The sequence below is a fragment of the Mobula birostris genome, chromosome 11, assembly GCF_030028105.1.
Source record: "Mobula birostris isolate sMobBir1 chromosome 11, sMobBir1.hap1, whole genome shotgun sequence".
Classification (NCBI taxonomy): Eukaryota; Metazoa; Chordata; class Chondrichthyes; order Myliobatiformes; family Myliobatidae; genus Mobula; species Mobula birostris.
In genome coordinates this window covers 13,830,318-13,846,186 of record NC_092380.1, presented here as the reverse complement: position 1 = coordinate 13,846,186, position 15,869 = coordinate 13,830,318, and the positions used below count along the sequence as shown (strand labels likewise).

General features: G+C 43.5%; 1 protein-coding gene across 1 annotated transcript in view; it reads left to right on the top strand.

The window, feature by feature from the left end:
* Window positions 1-13,409, top strand: part of aco2 (aconitase 2, mitochondrial) — a 75,980-nt gene extending 62,571 nt beyond the window's left edge. Inside the window, exons 14-18 of the mRNA XM_072271711.1 lie at window positions 1,371-1,526; window positions 4,011-4,202; window positions 5,437-5,569; window positions 9,180-9,301; window positions 12,792-13,409. Coding sequence (XP_072127812.1) covers window positions 1,371-1,526; window positions 4,011-4,202; window positions 5,437-5,569; window positions 9,180-9,301; window positions 12,792-12,926 — 738 coding nt within the window. The 3' untranslated portion in view covers window positions 12,927-13,409. The remainder of the gene's footprint in view (window positions 1-1,370; window positions 1,527-4,010; window positions 4,203-5,436; window positions 5,570-9,179; window positions 9,302-12,791) is intronic.
* The last annotated feature ends 2,460 nt before the right edge of the window (window positions 13,410-15,869 follow it).

Below are 15,869 nucleotides of genomic sequence, written 5' to 3'. Positions count from 1 at the left end.
GCAGTAGAGGAAAGCAGCATGTACCTCGAAGCTCTCTGAAGCTTGCTACTTAACCACAGATGTATGGCTGACTGACTGGAGTGGAGGCCAGTGTCTCCCTGGTGCCTGCATGCCTGATAGGATTATAATTAGTCATAGAAGCATCAATACCATCCATGTTCCCTCCTTAAGCAAAGCATCTATAACGTGTTTGATTGGTTGTTATAACTTCAGTGGTGGCAGCTCCCTAGTATGGAAACAGGTTCTTCAGCCCATCAAGTCCTTGCCGGCCCCAGCCACCCATTTACATTAATCCCATTATTTGATTCTCCCTACATTCTGATCAAATACTGTTATGTTTTGTATCTTCCAATTAGTTTAAAGGAAGACACAGGAGTCCGAAAAGTGAGTCTAACTTTGTGTTTTACTTTAAGCGAAGTGCACATGTATCACATGGGAGCATGATCATCTATGCAGTTCACGTATTTAAACAGTAATGAATTATTGAAACAGACAAGAATGCTTAATCAAACAATATATTTACAAGATTACTCAAATGTTACTGAAATATTAAATAAACAACTACCACCACCCTCCCCTTCCTGCCTGCTACAAGTTCTACCCCTCATCTTCACATCAAGGGAATCTACAGTGGCCAATTAACTACCAACCCGCACATCTTTGGGATGTGGGGAGAAACTGGACTGTGTGGAGGAAACTTGTTTGCAGGAAGAGCATGTAAGTTCCACACAGCTGGCACCAGAAGTCAGGACTGAACTTGGTCTCTAATGTACCACTATTCCAGCCAATGGCCAGCGTCTTTAAGGGGAATTATTAGTGGGGTGTAATGGGGAGAGAGGAGGATGTAGAATGTTGAGAGGTCACTGTTAATACCTTATTAAAAATTTTTAAATACAATCAAGAGGAGAATGATCTCAAACATATATATCAGTAACAATACAAACTGAGATTAAGATAGACTTTGTCAAAATCATAGATATTGTTAAACTAGTATAAAATATATAATAAAAAATGAAAATAACAATTCTCCTCTTATCAGTTTATGAAGAGAAAAGGAAAAACATTGAGTTTTAAATGAAGAGAAAAGAAAGTCACTACACTATATATATATAAAAAAAAGGGACTGGGCAGTCCATTTTGAGAATACGACCAAAAAAAAAGACTTTCTGATAAAATCTAAAACTTTGAAAAAAAAAGATTGAAAAAGTAATAAATCAAACTAAATGAAAATATTGGATAAAAGGTCGCCAGATTTGCTCAAATTTAAAGGATGTATCAAATGTCTGATTTCTTATTTTCTCCAAACTTAAATAGGACATAATGGAGGAGAGCCAATAAAAGACCATTAATACCTTATTTCTGTCCTGAAGGACTTTGATCCAGGCCAGGATACGTATCAGCACCCACCAAAAGACTCCAAGGGCATTGAAGTAAATGTCAGCCCAAAGAGCCAGCGGTTACAGCTGTTGTCACCGTTTGATCAGTGGAACAAGGAAGACTTGGTGGACATGCGCATATTGATTAAGGTGAGTTATGGATGTGATGCAAGTCCTACTCTACTGTAGGAGACTGTGACCGGCCGTCCTGATCCAAAGGCCGATTATTGCTGCGTTAATTGGTCTCGTCAAGAAGACTTCTGCAGCACTTTATGTGAGCTTTCCAATACTGGTTGTCCCTCTCGCTGGGCAGGTTTTTACTTACACAGTGAGTATAGTTGAGATCAGATTATGAGAACACTCAGTCCTCTTTTATTGTCATTTAGAAATGCATACATGCATTAAGAAATGATACAATGTTTCTCCAGAGTGATATCACAGAAAACAGGACAAACCAAAGACTAACACTGACAGAACCACATAATTATAACATATAGTTACGGCAGTGCGAAGCAATACCATAATTTGATGAAGAACAAACCATGGGCACAGTAAAAAAAGTCTCAAAGTCCCCGAGTCAATCGACTCCCGAGTCCCCGATAGCGAGCGGCAAAAGGGAGAAACTCCCTGCCATAAACCTCCAGGCACCGTCAACTTGCAGATGCCTTGGAAACAGCCGACCACAGCCGACACTTGAGTCCGTCCGTCTGAAAAGTTCAAGCCTCCGACCAGCCCCTCCGATACAGCCTCCCGAGCGCCATCCTCTGCTGAGCGCCTTCGACATAGCCCCGGCTGCTGAAACAAGCAAAGCTGAGGATTCAGGGCCTTCTGCTCCAGAGATTCCAGTTATCACACAGTAGCAGTGGCACCAAAGCGGGCATTTCAGAAGTTTTCCAGATGTTCCTCCATACTCTCACGTCCGTCTCCATCAAATCAGAATTGTGCACGGTCCCCTACTTGACAGCTTACAGATATCATTCACCGGAGAGGCCGCGCACGCTGCCGTTGCGCTGCCATCTTCTCCTCCTCCGCATTCTTTGTGCCGTCAGTCCAATACATTTCCAACAAAGTATCGATGTCACTCATGTTTCCTCCGTAAACAAAACACCCATGATGTGTTTGAGAGCCTGCTACACAGAGAAAGGTGCTAGGCTGTGGTCACTGCCCACACCACCCCACGAATACACCAAAACTTTTGCATGGCTGCACCAAGCTTCATTGTGTCGATTACATCCAACGCCTCCTCCCTCAGCAACAGAACACCTCGTCCACCTCTTTCACTACCATTGACTTTTCTCCCTTTTTTCCTGACATAAGGTCTTGCTTTGCACATCCTTATTTTTTCCTTGCTGTCTTGTATCATTTATAATCTGTTTTTTGAATCTACGTGCCTGCGATGCTGTTGCAAGCAAGTTTTTCATTGTTCTTGTACCTCATCATGCTGGTGCATATAGCAATAAACTCAATTCGATTTGATTTGGCTTGGCCCTATGATCTTAAATTATGCAGCACACCTTTTATTGAAGGCAGTTACATTGGTTCAGACCTCTTTGGTCACTGTGCACAGTATAGTAAGTCTTAACAGCTGCACAGATTGTTTATCAGAATTAAGTTTAATATCACCGGCATATGTCGTGAAATTTGTTAACTTTGCAGCAGCAGTACATTGCAATATGTGATAAATATAGGAAAAAAACTGAATTACAGTATTTACTGTAAAAAGTTAAATAAACTGTGTAAAAAAAAATAGAAATAATAAGTAGTGAGGTAATGTTCATGGGTTCAATGTCCATTCAGAAATCGGACGGCAGAGGGGAAGAAGCTGTTCCTGAACCATTGACAGTGTGTCTTAAGGCTTCTGTATCTCCCTCCTGATGGTAACAATGAGAACAGGGCATGCCCCGGGTGGTGGGGGCTCTTAATGATTGACGCTGCCTTTTTGAGGCATCGGCCCTTGAAGATGCCCTGGAAACGACGAAGCCTAGTGCTCACGATGGAGCTGACTGAGTTTACAACTCTGTACGGCTTTTTCTGATCCTGTGCTGTGGCCCCTCCATACCAGACAGTGATGCAACCAGTTAGAATGCTCTTCACGGTACATCTGTAGAAATATGCAAGCGTTTTATGATATATTTATTCCAGTTTGCTTATTGTGTATGATTCTCCTGTCCTTGTGTCTCTGGTCTGGAACCTTCCTGGTGGAAGGGAAGTCACTGGACCTTGCACAGTTTAAGTTTCCCTAATGAAATTTTCGGACCAAACTGAATTCTTAAAACACAGATCCATCAATCGATGCTAACTGAGTTCAAGTTTCAGAAGGACATGCCATTAGAGCTGTAGACTGTGAAGAGAATAAATAGCTTATTTGGTGCATATGATCAATCAGTTTTAAGTTTTCAATAAAAGCAGACCAAATAAGTTGCCTGTCTGTACCTGGGAATGAAGGGGACATTTTTGAAATCAAAGAAATATACTTCTGCCCCAGAATTCTTCCCTTCAATAGTGAAAATTGGATTCCTGACCTCTGATTGGAAACCTACTGCTCAGTATCTCTGGCTTTTAACTATTGAATCTTGGATTTGTTGCACAATTTGTTTTCCCCCAATCACAACTCTTGTTTTCCATGTGCTTTAGGTGAAAGGGAAATGTACCACTGATCACATATCTGCTGCTGGGCCTTGGCTGAAGTTCCGTGGCCACCTTGATAATATTTCCAATAACCTGCTAATCGGAGCAATTAACATCGAGAATAACAAAGCAAATGAGGTTAAAAACCACCTCAACAATGAATATGGACCTGTGCCTGACACAGCACGTGCTTACAAGGTGGGAGAATCTTTGTCATTGGTGGGTTAGAGGGGTTGAGTGGATTTGGCTGCTTTCCTTGTGCAGAGTGGGCAACAATCAGACACTTTGCATTGAGCTAGGGTCCTAAAGAGCCAAGAGAGATGTGATCGGGGAGCCGAAGTGCAGGGGCAGCCACAGTACGACCTGGGCAAGAAACTAACTGCTGGGGGAACTCAGCAGGCCAGACAGCATCTGTGGAGGGAAATGGACATCTTAGGTTGAGACCCTTCATCCAACTCGGCACCTGTGGGGGAGAAGGAGAGGCGATGTTTCGGACTTCGCTTCATGCTCCAGATTCCGCTGCCTGCGGTCCCTCGTGTCTTTGATTAACATCTAGGCTCGTATGGCATCCGGCCGAGCGAAAGGGCAGCACTTCATCCCGGCAAGTGCCTCCAAGCAAGTGGATGCTGCAGCAAAGGGAATGGAATTTGGGGTGCGCTTAATTTTGGATCTCCAGGATAGATCTGGAATCGTCAGTATTATCTTCAGCACGTTTCAAAATTGACCATTTCAACCAGCCAAGCTGGAACTTTGCTGAAAAAGAAAATTGGCTTTTTAAGTCCTTCTGCTGATGAGTTTCAGAATTTTGTGTTTATATTTAAGACTTTTGCCTTTTGTAATCATAAAATTTTATAAGGGGGTGGGAAGTTAGCATAGTGGTTAGGGCAGCCGCTTTACAGCGCCTGTGATCACCGAACGGGGTTCAATTCCTGCCCCTGTCTATAAGGAGTTTGTCTGTTCTCCCTGTGACCATGTGGATTTCCTCCAGGAGCTCCCCGTTTCTTCCCACATTCCAAATGTGTATGGTTAGGATGGGGTTAGTAAGTTGTGGGCATGATATATTGGCACCAGAAATGGGGCAATATTTATAGACTGCCCCCTGCACAATACTCCAATTGTGTTGGTCGTTGATGCAAAATGACGCATTTCACTATGTTTCGATGTTAACGTGACAAATAAAGCTGACCTTTATATTCCCAACACTGATCCAACAACCAGAAAACAAGCGAGCATGCCACAAAAATCATGTTTCTGTTCTCTGGAATAGTTTTCTAACTATTTGGATGTTGCCAAGGGGAGTAAAGTGGGAGATTTAATCAAATAACGGTTACGTGATGGATCATCAAGAAATGTGTTCACTCGGAGGTGACCAGCTTAGTTTATTCCCCAGGAAAAGAGCAAAGCATGAAGTTGTTCTTCCCTTTCCTCCCAGGAACAAGGTATTAACTGGGTGGTGATTGGTGATGAGAATTACGGCGAGGGTTCCAGCCGTGAGCACGCAGCCCTCGAGCCTCGGCACCTGGGAGGCCGTGCCATCATCGTCAAGAGCTTTGCTCGAATCCACGGTAGGTGTCCGTCATGGAGATTGAAGTCCCCCTTCATAGGTGCAGCCTAACCATTGCAAAATCCCTCTCAGTTTAGAAAGAGTTGGCGGAGAAGAAAGCTAGAACCACGGTAGGCCTACACATTATGGAATTGCCCAAATAGAACAGCACCTGAGGCCATTCTGCCTGTCATCTCTGCTCGCTGTCTGTAGAAGAGCACCTACCTTGACTTTTCCCCCCTAGCTCTGCAAATTCCCCTCTGTCAAATATTTGCCCAGCTCCTTCCAGAATTTTCCATTTGAATCAATCTCACATTACTACTGCTGGCAAGCTATTCTACTTGCTGTGTTTATATACACTATATATATGAAAAAAAAAGGTTTTCTTCATGTCATTTCTGATTAAATCGCCAAGCAACTTAATTCTGTAATTCCTGGTTCTTGCCCATTCCACCAGTGGGCACAGCTTTCCTCTACCTATTCTGACTGTGTCCGTCAGGATTTTAAATAATTTCACATCAGAAGTGTGTTGAATCCCTTCTTTCCAAGGAGGACAACCCCATTTTCTCCAGCCAATCCCCGTAACGTCTCCGCAGCATGGCAATAATTTGAGTACATCTCTTTCACCCATTCTAATGTCATAACAGCTTTCCTAAAGTGTGTGGCAGCCGGGCCAAGATAGAATAGCTGGAGGAACTCAGCAGGTCAGGCAGCATCTGCGGAGGGAAATGGACAGTCAGCGTTTCCAGTCAAGTTCTTCCAGCATTTGTGTGTTGCTCCAGATCCTGTCGTCTCCAGTCTCTGTGTCTCCAGGATGCAATTCTCCAGTTGCAGCTGAACTGTTACATTACGCTGACTCATTGGGATTTCCTTGCTCTTGTGCACCGTGCCTTTTAGAAAGTGTCTCCAGCCACTGTGTCCCCAGCACTTTTGACGCACGTTTAGAACAGAACAGCACAGAAACAAACCCTCTGGTCCATGCCAAACTGGTATTCTTCCTAATCCTATTGACCTACACCTGGAGCATAGCTCTCAGTACACCTCCCATCTGTGTTCTTATGCAATCTGTGTTGCAAACACCGCTTCCATTGCCGCTCATTCCACATTCACACCACTCTCTGAGTGAAGTTCATGTCCATTGATCTCTTAGAATTATGAACTCTAATTCATATTGTATTCTCTTATTCTTCCTACCTAAATGTAACTCTTCACTTTTAACACCAGCCTGGCCATGTCTCATGGGTGACTCCTATCATCTCCTTGTTGTTTCAAGTCTTGTGTCTTGTGTCATCTGTAGATATGCAAATGGTACACATGAAAGATGACAAGAAAAGCTAGGGAGATTTCGGCTGGGGCTTCTGGAATTTTCGTTTTTACTTTTCTCACTATCTTGTGTTGCATTCCATGTGGGTCAGGTCATTTATCCACTTTAGTGGCTGCCATTCTTTCTAGTACTCCCTTGTTGCCAATTTTGACTGCATCACGCTTTGCTGAGATTCCAGCTAGCTGCTCGTTCAGATTCTATCAATCACTTGAATTGTTTAGTTAATCAGGTGACCCAAACAAGCCTTGATGATGAAAGGATTTAGTCAAAGAGAGCAGGCCATTTGCCCCGCATCACGCCTGCCATGATGCCCATCTAAGCTAGTCCTATTTGCCTGCCTTTGGCTCATATCCCTCAGAAACAGAGGAGTATGGGCCAAATGTGGGCAAATGGGATTTGTTAGGCAAGGTGAAGAAAAGCTGTTTCTTTCAGCGTGGAGTCCAAATCGGAAGGACTTAGAAATGTTACGTGGAGTTAGGGCGTAGGATGGCACAGTGGCTCAGCTGGTAGAGCTACTGTGGAACAGCGCCAGAAACCTGGGTTTGATCATAAGACATTCGAGCAGAATTAGGCCATCCAGCCCATCGAGTCTACTCTGCCATTCCACCATGGCTGATTTATTATCCTTCTCAACCCCATACTCCTGCACTCTCCCCCATAACCTTTGACACCCTGACTCACCAAGAACCTAGCAACCTCCACTTTCAAAGTTCAAAGTAAAACTTATTATCAGAGTACATACATGTCACCACATACAACCCTGAGATCCTTTTTCCTGTTGTTATTCTTAGCAAATCTGTAGAACAGTAACTGTAAACAGGATCAATGAACAGCAAACACTGCAAATGTAAATATAAGTAAATAGCAATAAATAACGTGAGCATGAAATCACAAGGTAAAGAGTCCTTAAAGTGAGACCATCGGTTGATCCTGGCTTTGGTGCTGTCTGCATGTTCTCCATGTGACCACGTGGTTTCCTCCCATGTCCCAGATGTGCGGGTTAGTATGTTATTTGGCCACTGTAAATTGCCCATGGTGGTAATTTACTATTTATTAAATGTGGTAATTTACATGTGAGCAGTGGAGTCTGCGGGGAGTTGACGTGAATGTGGGGGAAATGAAAAGGATTTTTTGTGGGATTAGTGTTTACTGGTTTATTGCTGTCATATATACCAAGTATATTGAAAAGCTTGCCTTGTATACTGTTCATCAGATCAAATCATTACATGGTGTATTGAGGTAGAACAAGGTAAAACATTAGCAATGCAGAATAGAGTGTAAAAACTACAGAGAGAGGGCAGTGCAGGGTCATAGTGAGGTCAAGAGTCCATCTTATTGTACTAGGGAATCATTCAATAGTCGTATAACAACAGGGTAGAAATTGTCCTTGAGCCTGGTGATACATGCCTTTGATGTTTTGTAGCTTCTGCCCAATGAGAATGTCCAGGGTGTGTGGGGTCTTTGATTATGCTGGCTGCTTTGCTGAGGCATTGAACGGAGACCATGAGGAGAGGCTGATTCCTGTGATGTGCTGAGGTGTGACCACAACTGTGCATTTTCCTGGGGTCACGTGTTGGGCAGACACAGCCCAACACAAAACAAAAACCATCCTCCCCTTCATGGACTCTGTCTACACTTCTCGCTGCCTCAGTAAATCACCCAATCAAATCAAGGACCACCCCCCCGCCAAAGAACCACTGCACTGAAAAAGAAAATGTAAATCATAAAGTGTAAAATCATAATGAGGTAGACCGTGAGGTCAAGAATCCATCTTGTCATACAAGAGGTGCGTTCAAGTCTATAACACCGGGATAGAATCTGTCTTTGAGCCTGATAGTACATGCTTTCATGCTTTTGTAATTTCTGCCCAAGAGGAGAAGAGACAATATAAAGGTGTAGATTGGTGTTTGATGGTCAGCATGGAGGTGATGGGCTGAAGGGTCAGTTTCTGTGCAGTGTGAGATTAAGCCTACTGCACAATATGTAAGTGAAGGGAAAAGTGCTGGTTGAGACGAGCTGAAACTTGCTCCTCTTTTACCGAGCTGTTGCACCAAAGAGAATTTCATTCTTCGTAGAGGAAAAATGATCAAAGTTCAAAGTAAAATTGTTATCAAAGTACATATATATCACCATATACATCCCTGAGATTCTTCTCCTTGCGGGCATACTCAATAAATCCATAGTAGAATGATAGCCATAATAGATCTAATGAAAGACAGCACCAACTTGGCTTTCAGCCACTGTGCAAAAGACAACAAACTGTGTAAGTACTAAAAAAGGAAATAATAATAGATTTTCTTCTTTGCAGAAACCAATCTGAAGAAGCAAGGTCTGCTGCCTCTGACCTTCTCCAATCCCAGTGATTATGACAAGGTGCAGCCGGATGATAAAGTCTCCATCATTGGGCTGAATGAATTTGCACCTGGAAAGGTATTCTCGCTTGGTGTTGACTCTGTGCTTTTCTTCATAAAAACCCAGTTCCAATTCCCCAGCTTCTGCTGTCCCCACTTAAATGAAAGTACCTTGCCAGTAACGTTTTCCCAACTAGTGATTTTCACAAGCCTTAATATAATTGACCTGCGAGATCAGGTGTGAGGAGTCAAGTCAAGCTTATTGTCATTTAACTATGTACATGTGTATCTATAATGTATAGGGAAATGAGACAACATTTCTTCGAATCAGGGTGTAAACGTAGAAACATTGAAAACCTGCAACACAATACAGGCCCTTCGGCCCACAAATCTGTATTGAACATGTCCTTACCTTAGAAATTACCTCGGGTTACCCAAAGCCCTCGATTTTTCTAAGCTCCATGTACCCATCCAGGAGTCTCTTAAAAGACCCTATTGTATCCACCTCCACCACCGTCACTGGCAGCCCATTCCACACACACACAATTTTCTGCGTTAAAAAAACTTACCCTTGACATCTCCTCTGTGCCTACTTCCAAGCACCTTAAAGCTGTGCCCTCTCGTGTTAGCCATTTCAGCCCTGGGAAAAGACCTCTGATTATCCACACGATCAATGCCTCTCATCATCTTATACACCTCTATCAGGTCACCTCTCATCCTCCATCGCTCCAAGGAGAAAAGGCCGAGTTCACTCAACCTATTCTCATGAGGCATGCTCCCCAATCCAGGCAACATCCTTGTAAATTTCCTCTGCACCCTTTGTGTAGTTTCCACATCCTTCCTGTAGTGAGGCGACCAAAACTGAGCACAGTACTCCAAGTGGGGTCTGACCAGGGTCCTATATAGCTGCAACATTACCTCTCGGCTCCTAAACTCAATCCCACGATTGATGCACTGTATGCCTTCTCAAACCATAGAGTCAAGCTGCAGAACAGCTTTGAGTGTCCTAGGGACTCGGACTCTTAAGATCCCTCTGACCCTCCACACTGCTTAGAGTCTTACTGTTAAAGCACAGTAGTACACATAATACACAATAATTTATGAAGGTAAGTATTACATCTACAAATGAATCACACTAAAGTGCATTAATATTAAATATGGTAAGATACAGAACAGATTAACCAGTGGCACTTCAAATACGATGCGTCCAGGGGTTCAGAAGCCTAATAGCCTGGGGGAAGAAACTTTCTCATTCTAACCGTCAATGTAGCGCTCCGGATAAATGCCTCTATGGATGGATGGTGGGGAGACCCCTATGATCCTCTTAGCTGTTCTCACAGTCCTTTGTAGGGGCTTCTGGTCCAATGCTCAACTGCTCCCATACCAGATAGAGATGCAACTTGTCAGGATGCTCTCAATGGTGCTCCTGAAGATTTTGATTTTGGGGTGGGGGGGCCTTACTTGCCTCAATCTTCTTAAGAATTGGAGGCACGGTTGTGCCTTCTTCAGGGAGGAGATGCTAAGGAACCAGTTGAAGGCCTCCATGATGTGAACTCCCAGGAACTTGGTGCACTTAACTCTATGTATGGGAGAGCCATGTAATCGCAGAGGGGGATAGTTCATCTGCACCTTCCTTAAGTCCGCAATGATTTCCTTTGTCTTCTCCACGTTTGGGCTTAGGTTGTTCTTTTCACACCAGTCCACCAGTGGCAAAACTGAACTGAATTCGTATTCAAATGTTTCCTCTGCTGTGTGTACAACCTGAGCAGTCTCTTCACTTGCTAGTTCCTAGTTGGTGAGAAATGTTTTTGGATTTCAAGGATACATGTCCTGTTGATTTACAGACCAGATGAAGGGTCTTGACCCAAAACATCAACTGTCCATTTCCTTCCATGTTACCTCAAAGTTCAAAGTAAATTTATTATCAAGATATGTATATGTTGCTATATACATACAGTACTGTGCAGAAGTCTTAGGCAAGGTAAATGTGATTCCAAACAATTGATCATTACAGAAAGTCTCTCCAGTGCTGCCTCTCCTCTTCCCCCTGCCCCACCTTCCCCATCCGAGATTCCACTCTCAGTCCACAACAGAGACCCATATCAGAATCCAGTTTATCATCACTCGCATATGTCATGATTTTTTTTTGCTGCAATAGCAGCAGTATAGTGCAATAGATAAAATTACTACTGTACAGTCCAAAAGTCTGAGGCACTCCAGATATATACATATATATACACACACACACACACACACGCACGCTCACACTCACTCTCACACACACACGCTCACACTCACACTTTTTGAACAGTACTGTACCTTGAGATTAATTTCCTTGCATTCACAGTAAAGCAAAGAAATACAATAAAATCAATGAAAAACGACACACAGAGACTGACAAACATACTGAGAATGTCAGTTCCTCTAGCATCGCATGTGCTGCTCCGGATTCTGGCATCTGCAGTCTCTTGTGTCTCCATAGATACATGCTGTCTGATTTGGGTTTTGTTGGTACGTAGCTTTTACCTAACAAGGTCTAACTACTGGTGGTTGTGATACCTGAGCAATGATTCCCCTTTCTCACTGTCACTGGCAAACAAGCTGTCCTCCCAGTTAAGTTCAGAAATAATGAGTGTTACAGGCTACCAGATATCCCGCTGTCTGTCAAAGGAAATCCTGGTCCAGAAGAGGGATTGTACAGTACCCATTTTTCACTTAATCCATGCATATTAATATTAGACTTAAAAGTCCACCTCTTTGTTTTCACTTGGGAATCATTTCAGCATATATTTCTTATAAATTGAGAAACATAGCCTGAAGGTATAAGTTCTGCAGAGGTTCCCCACCTGGGATCCATGGATCCCTCGATTAATAGTAGGGGTCCATGGCATAAAAAAAAAGGTTGGTAACCCCTGATCTAGAGGTTGGATTTAAACCCTGGGAAAGGGTATCATTAATTATACCTCTGAAATGGACCACATGGCTTAAATGGTCAATCCCTATCATGAAATCTTCCATACCTAATAATCAGCATAAAATGGAGGTTTCAGCATGGTCCACTCTCTGGTCCTCCTTCTTCTGTCCTTTACCTTTACCACCTGTCACCTCCCAGCTTCTCGCTTCATTTCCACCCACCCACCCACCTTCCCCCTCACCTGGCTTCACCTATTACCTGTCAGCTTTTACTCCTTCCCCACACCCCCCCCCCACCTTATCCAGGCTTCTTCCCCCCTCCTTTCCAGTCCTGATGAAGGGTCCCAGCCCAAGACGTCAACTATTTATTCCCCTCCATAAATGCTCCCTGACCTGCCGAGCTCCCCCAGCACTTAGTGAGTGTGTTACTCTGGCTTTCCAGCATCTGCAGAATCTCTTGTGGTGATATTGTCGTGTTTCATGAGGATATAGGGTATAGGAGGGAGGGGAAAATGAGTGAAGCACGATGATCTTAAGGTACCAATATGTACATTAGCTTCAGTACATGGATCAGATGTTTGATTCTATTCCTCTGAATTTATTTTCGGTTGTTGGTTCTCATTTCCTTTTTATTCTTTCTCCCTGTGTTCTTTCAGCCTCTCACTTGCATCCTTAAGCACAAGGATGGCAGCCAGGATACGATTCTACTCAACCACAGCTTCAACGAGGGACAGATTGAATGGTTCCAAGCCGGCAGTGCCCTCAACAGAATGAAGCAACTGCAAAAATAAGGCGACCGGCTGCAGTGAGGGAAACGGACTGTGTCCAGCACAATTGTACAAACGGAGCCATCCCGCTGCCTCGCCCACTCACTGCTCGTCCTTCAATAACCGTCACTGTGACGCCCAGTAGTGTGCCCGCTCCCTTCCGACAATCAACATCTGTCCTGCGCTTGCCATTTGATTTTTTTAAAAAAAGTAATTTGTTCACTGTCTCCTACCTCGGCATGGTGAATGGAGCCCAATCTCCGTCAACCTGTTGGTAATAATTTATTTTTTATTTCTGTAAGTTTTGTTTTGTCACCCCCCCCCCCACCCCACCCCCAACTCGCCAGTGGAACCAAACCAACCGGATTTGGTTTATTTCGATCTGTGACGTTTCCGTGATGATTCATTTCAATCTGATCTGTCAAGGTGCCGCAAATCAAGTAAAATGTGTTTTTTTTGAGGGAAAAGAAGCAAGAACAATGCCCCAATAAAATCCAAAAGCTGAAACCTTTACTTGCAAGAGCTTGGTGAATGTCTGCCAGTGCCTGGACCCTGTAACTATGTCTGGTGAATGATTGCCAGTACCTGAGGACCATCAGTTCCAGGAGCATGAGGCCTGATTAAGGATTGGGGAATAGCTACTGAAGTTGCTTTATAACACTTAGTAGTCTGTGAGAGTTGGTAAATAGTTGGTAAATAGTAAACAGTTATTTGTCTCTATGTCACAAGTTCTCGTTCATTACCTGTTTTAGATACCAGGCGCCAGTTCTACTCGAGGCATTTGTGATGGCCTTAGCCTATTTGGTAACAAAACTCCTGCAGTACTGATGGAAAGGCACTTGTATTTTTGCTCAGCAAGGAAGGAATAGGAATGCACCAACAGCTTGGCTTAAGGAGAGTTGCCCATGGATGCTTGTGATCAATATCTGCCCAGCAACACTTGGCATTAACCTTGCTGACCAGTCGTGTTCTTCATTTGCTAGATGTGCCAATGTTATGTTTGTACCCAGGGCAGCAACAGTCCATCACTGACCTGCCGAGTTATTGGTGGTCTATGGGGAGAGCCCCTCTAACCCACCCAGCTAGCTGTGGCATTAACCTTGCTGGCCAGTCATGTGCTGTGGTTGCTTGATGTTGGCTGGTTTGGCTTTGGCTTTGAAACTGAAGGAGAGGTTGTCAGGACCTGCTTTGAAGATGAGTATAATTTATTGCTTTGTTAGGATAGTTTAGCTGTAAACATACTTCAGTGGCTGGTTGGTAAGTTGATGGAGTAGATCCTGAGAGTCAGGATTTATGAACATTTGGAGGGGCAAAATATGATAAGGAATAGTCAGCATGGCTTTGTGAAAGGCAGGTCATGCCTTACGAACCTGATTGAATTTTTTGAGGATGTGACTAAACACTTGATGAAGGAAGAGCAGTAGATGTAGTGTATATGGATTTCATCAAGGCATTTGACAAGGTACTCCATGCAAGGCTTATTGAGAAAGTAAGGAGGCATGGGATCCAAGGGGACATTACTTTGTGGATCCAGAACTGGCTTGCCCACAGAAGGCAAAGAGTGGTCGTAGACGGGTCATATTCTGCATGGAGGTCAGTGACCAGTGGTGTGCCTCAGGGATCTGTTCTGGGACCCCTACTCTTTGTAATTTTTATAAATGACCTGGATGAAGAAGTGTCCATTGCATTGAGTTGATGGGCTGAATGGCCTCGTGAGAATTATATGAAAAGTGGCTGCTGGAATAACATGGTCATGTTTGGCAATGTGCAATCTAGTTGGAAGTTTAAGCAGTTTTGAATTTTAATCTTACACCAGTCATTTTTTGAAACAACAGCAGTCTTGGCACTTGTACTCTGTGTTCTGCTGTTAAGCCAACTTTTGCTATTGGCCCTCAAGGGTTATGGTGAGAAGGCGGGGCAGTGGGACTAAATAGGATAAAATGGATCAGCTCATGATAAAATGGCAGAGCAGACTCGATGGGCCGAATGGCCTACTTCTGCTCCTTTGTCTTATGGTCTTAAATTCAATGAGCCACCGTTCTGCTTGGCAACCTTTTGTGCAGTTCTTTGTATGGATTTTGGGAATATGCTTGATCAGCTCCCAACTGCTGCATCCCCTTCACCAGCCTTCCGTGTGCCCTCATCAAAATCATAACTATCTTTGCCCTAGCTCTATCCCCGACTTCTGAATCCAAAATGTCCTTGCTTAATGAAATGCCATGCAATGTTGAGTCTTCAATTGACCACTGCCTTGCTCACTTTTATGGACAGAGTTCCAGGTTTGCTACCCATTAAAATGAAGCAATTCCTGCCAACAACTCTAAACAGTTTATATTGACTGGGTTGGGGTTGGCAACTCCAGGACTTTGCTGTTCCTCAGCCACAGAATGTTTATACATCTCATGTCCCTGTCTCCTCTCATAACTTTCTACTGCCTAGTATGTCAGTGAAACAAACTGGCTTAATCTCTGCAATCTGCAGAAAAGGTAGGTCCTATAAAAACATGTACAAATGCCATGAAAACGTTTGTTATATCAGCCATTCTGCAGTTGGCTAACTTACACTGAGGATTACATAAAAAACCAGGAACATGAGTAGGCCACTCAGCCCTTTCAGTCCATCCTGCCATTCATATAATCATTATTGTGCCCAGACCTCATCTCTAATGGAGTCATTAGTAAGCTTTCATTGTGGATTCTCCAAACCAGTATGAAGATCTCGTTATCTTTAATTATGCAGTCTAGGAAAGAACCTAGACTGGTGTAGATCTAGCTTCTCACTGCATTAGGGTCAGAGGAATATCAAGCCAGTGTTCTATGTCTGATAATTATTCCTCAAATTACAGTATTTCTTAGGGTCACCAACTCCAGTTGGAGATTTCATCAGGTTTTTATAGGACCTTTGTACCTCTTAGTCAAACACTTTTCCACTTCACCCAGCATTAATTGACAGACGTTCAAGATAAAG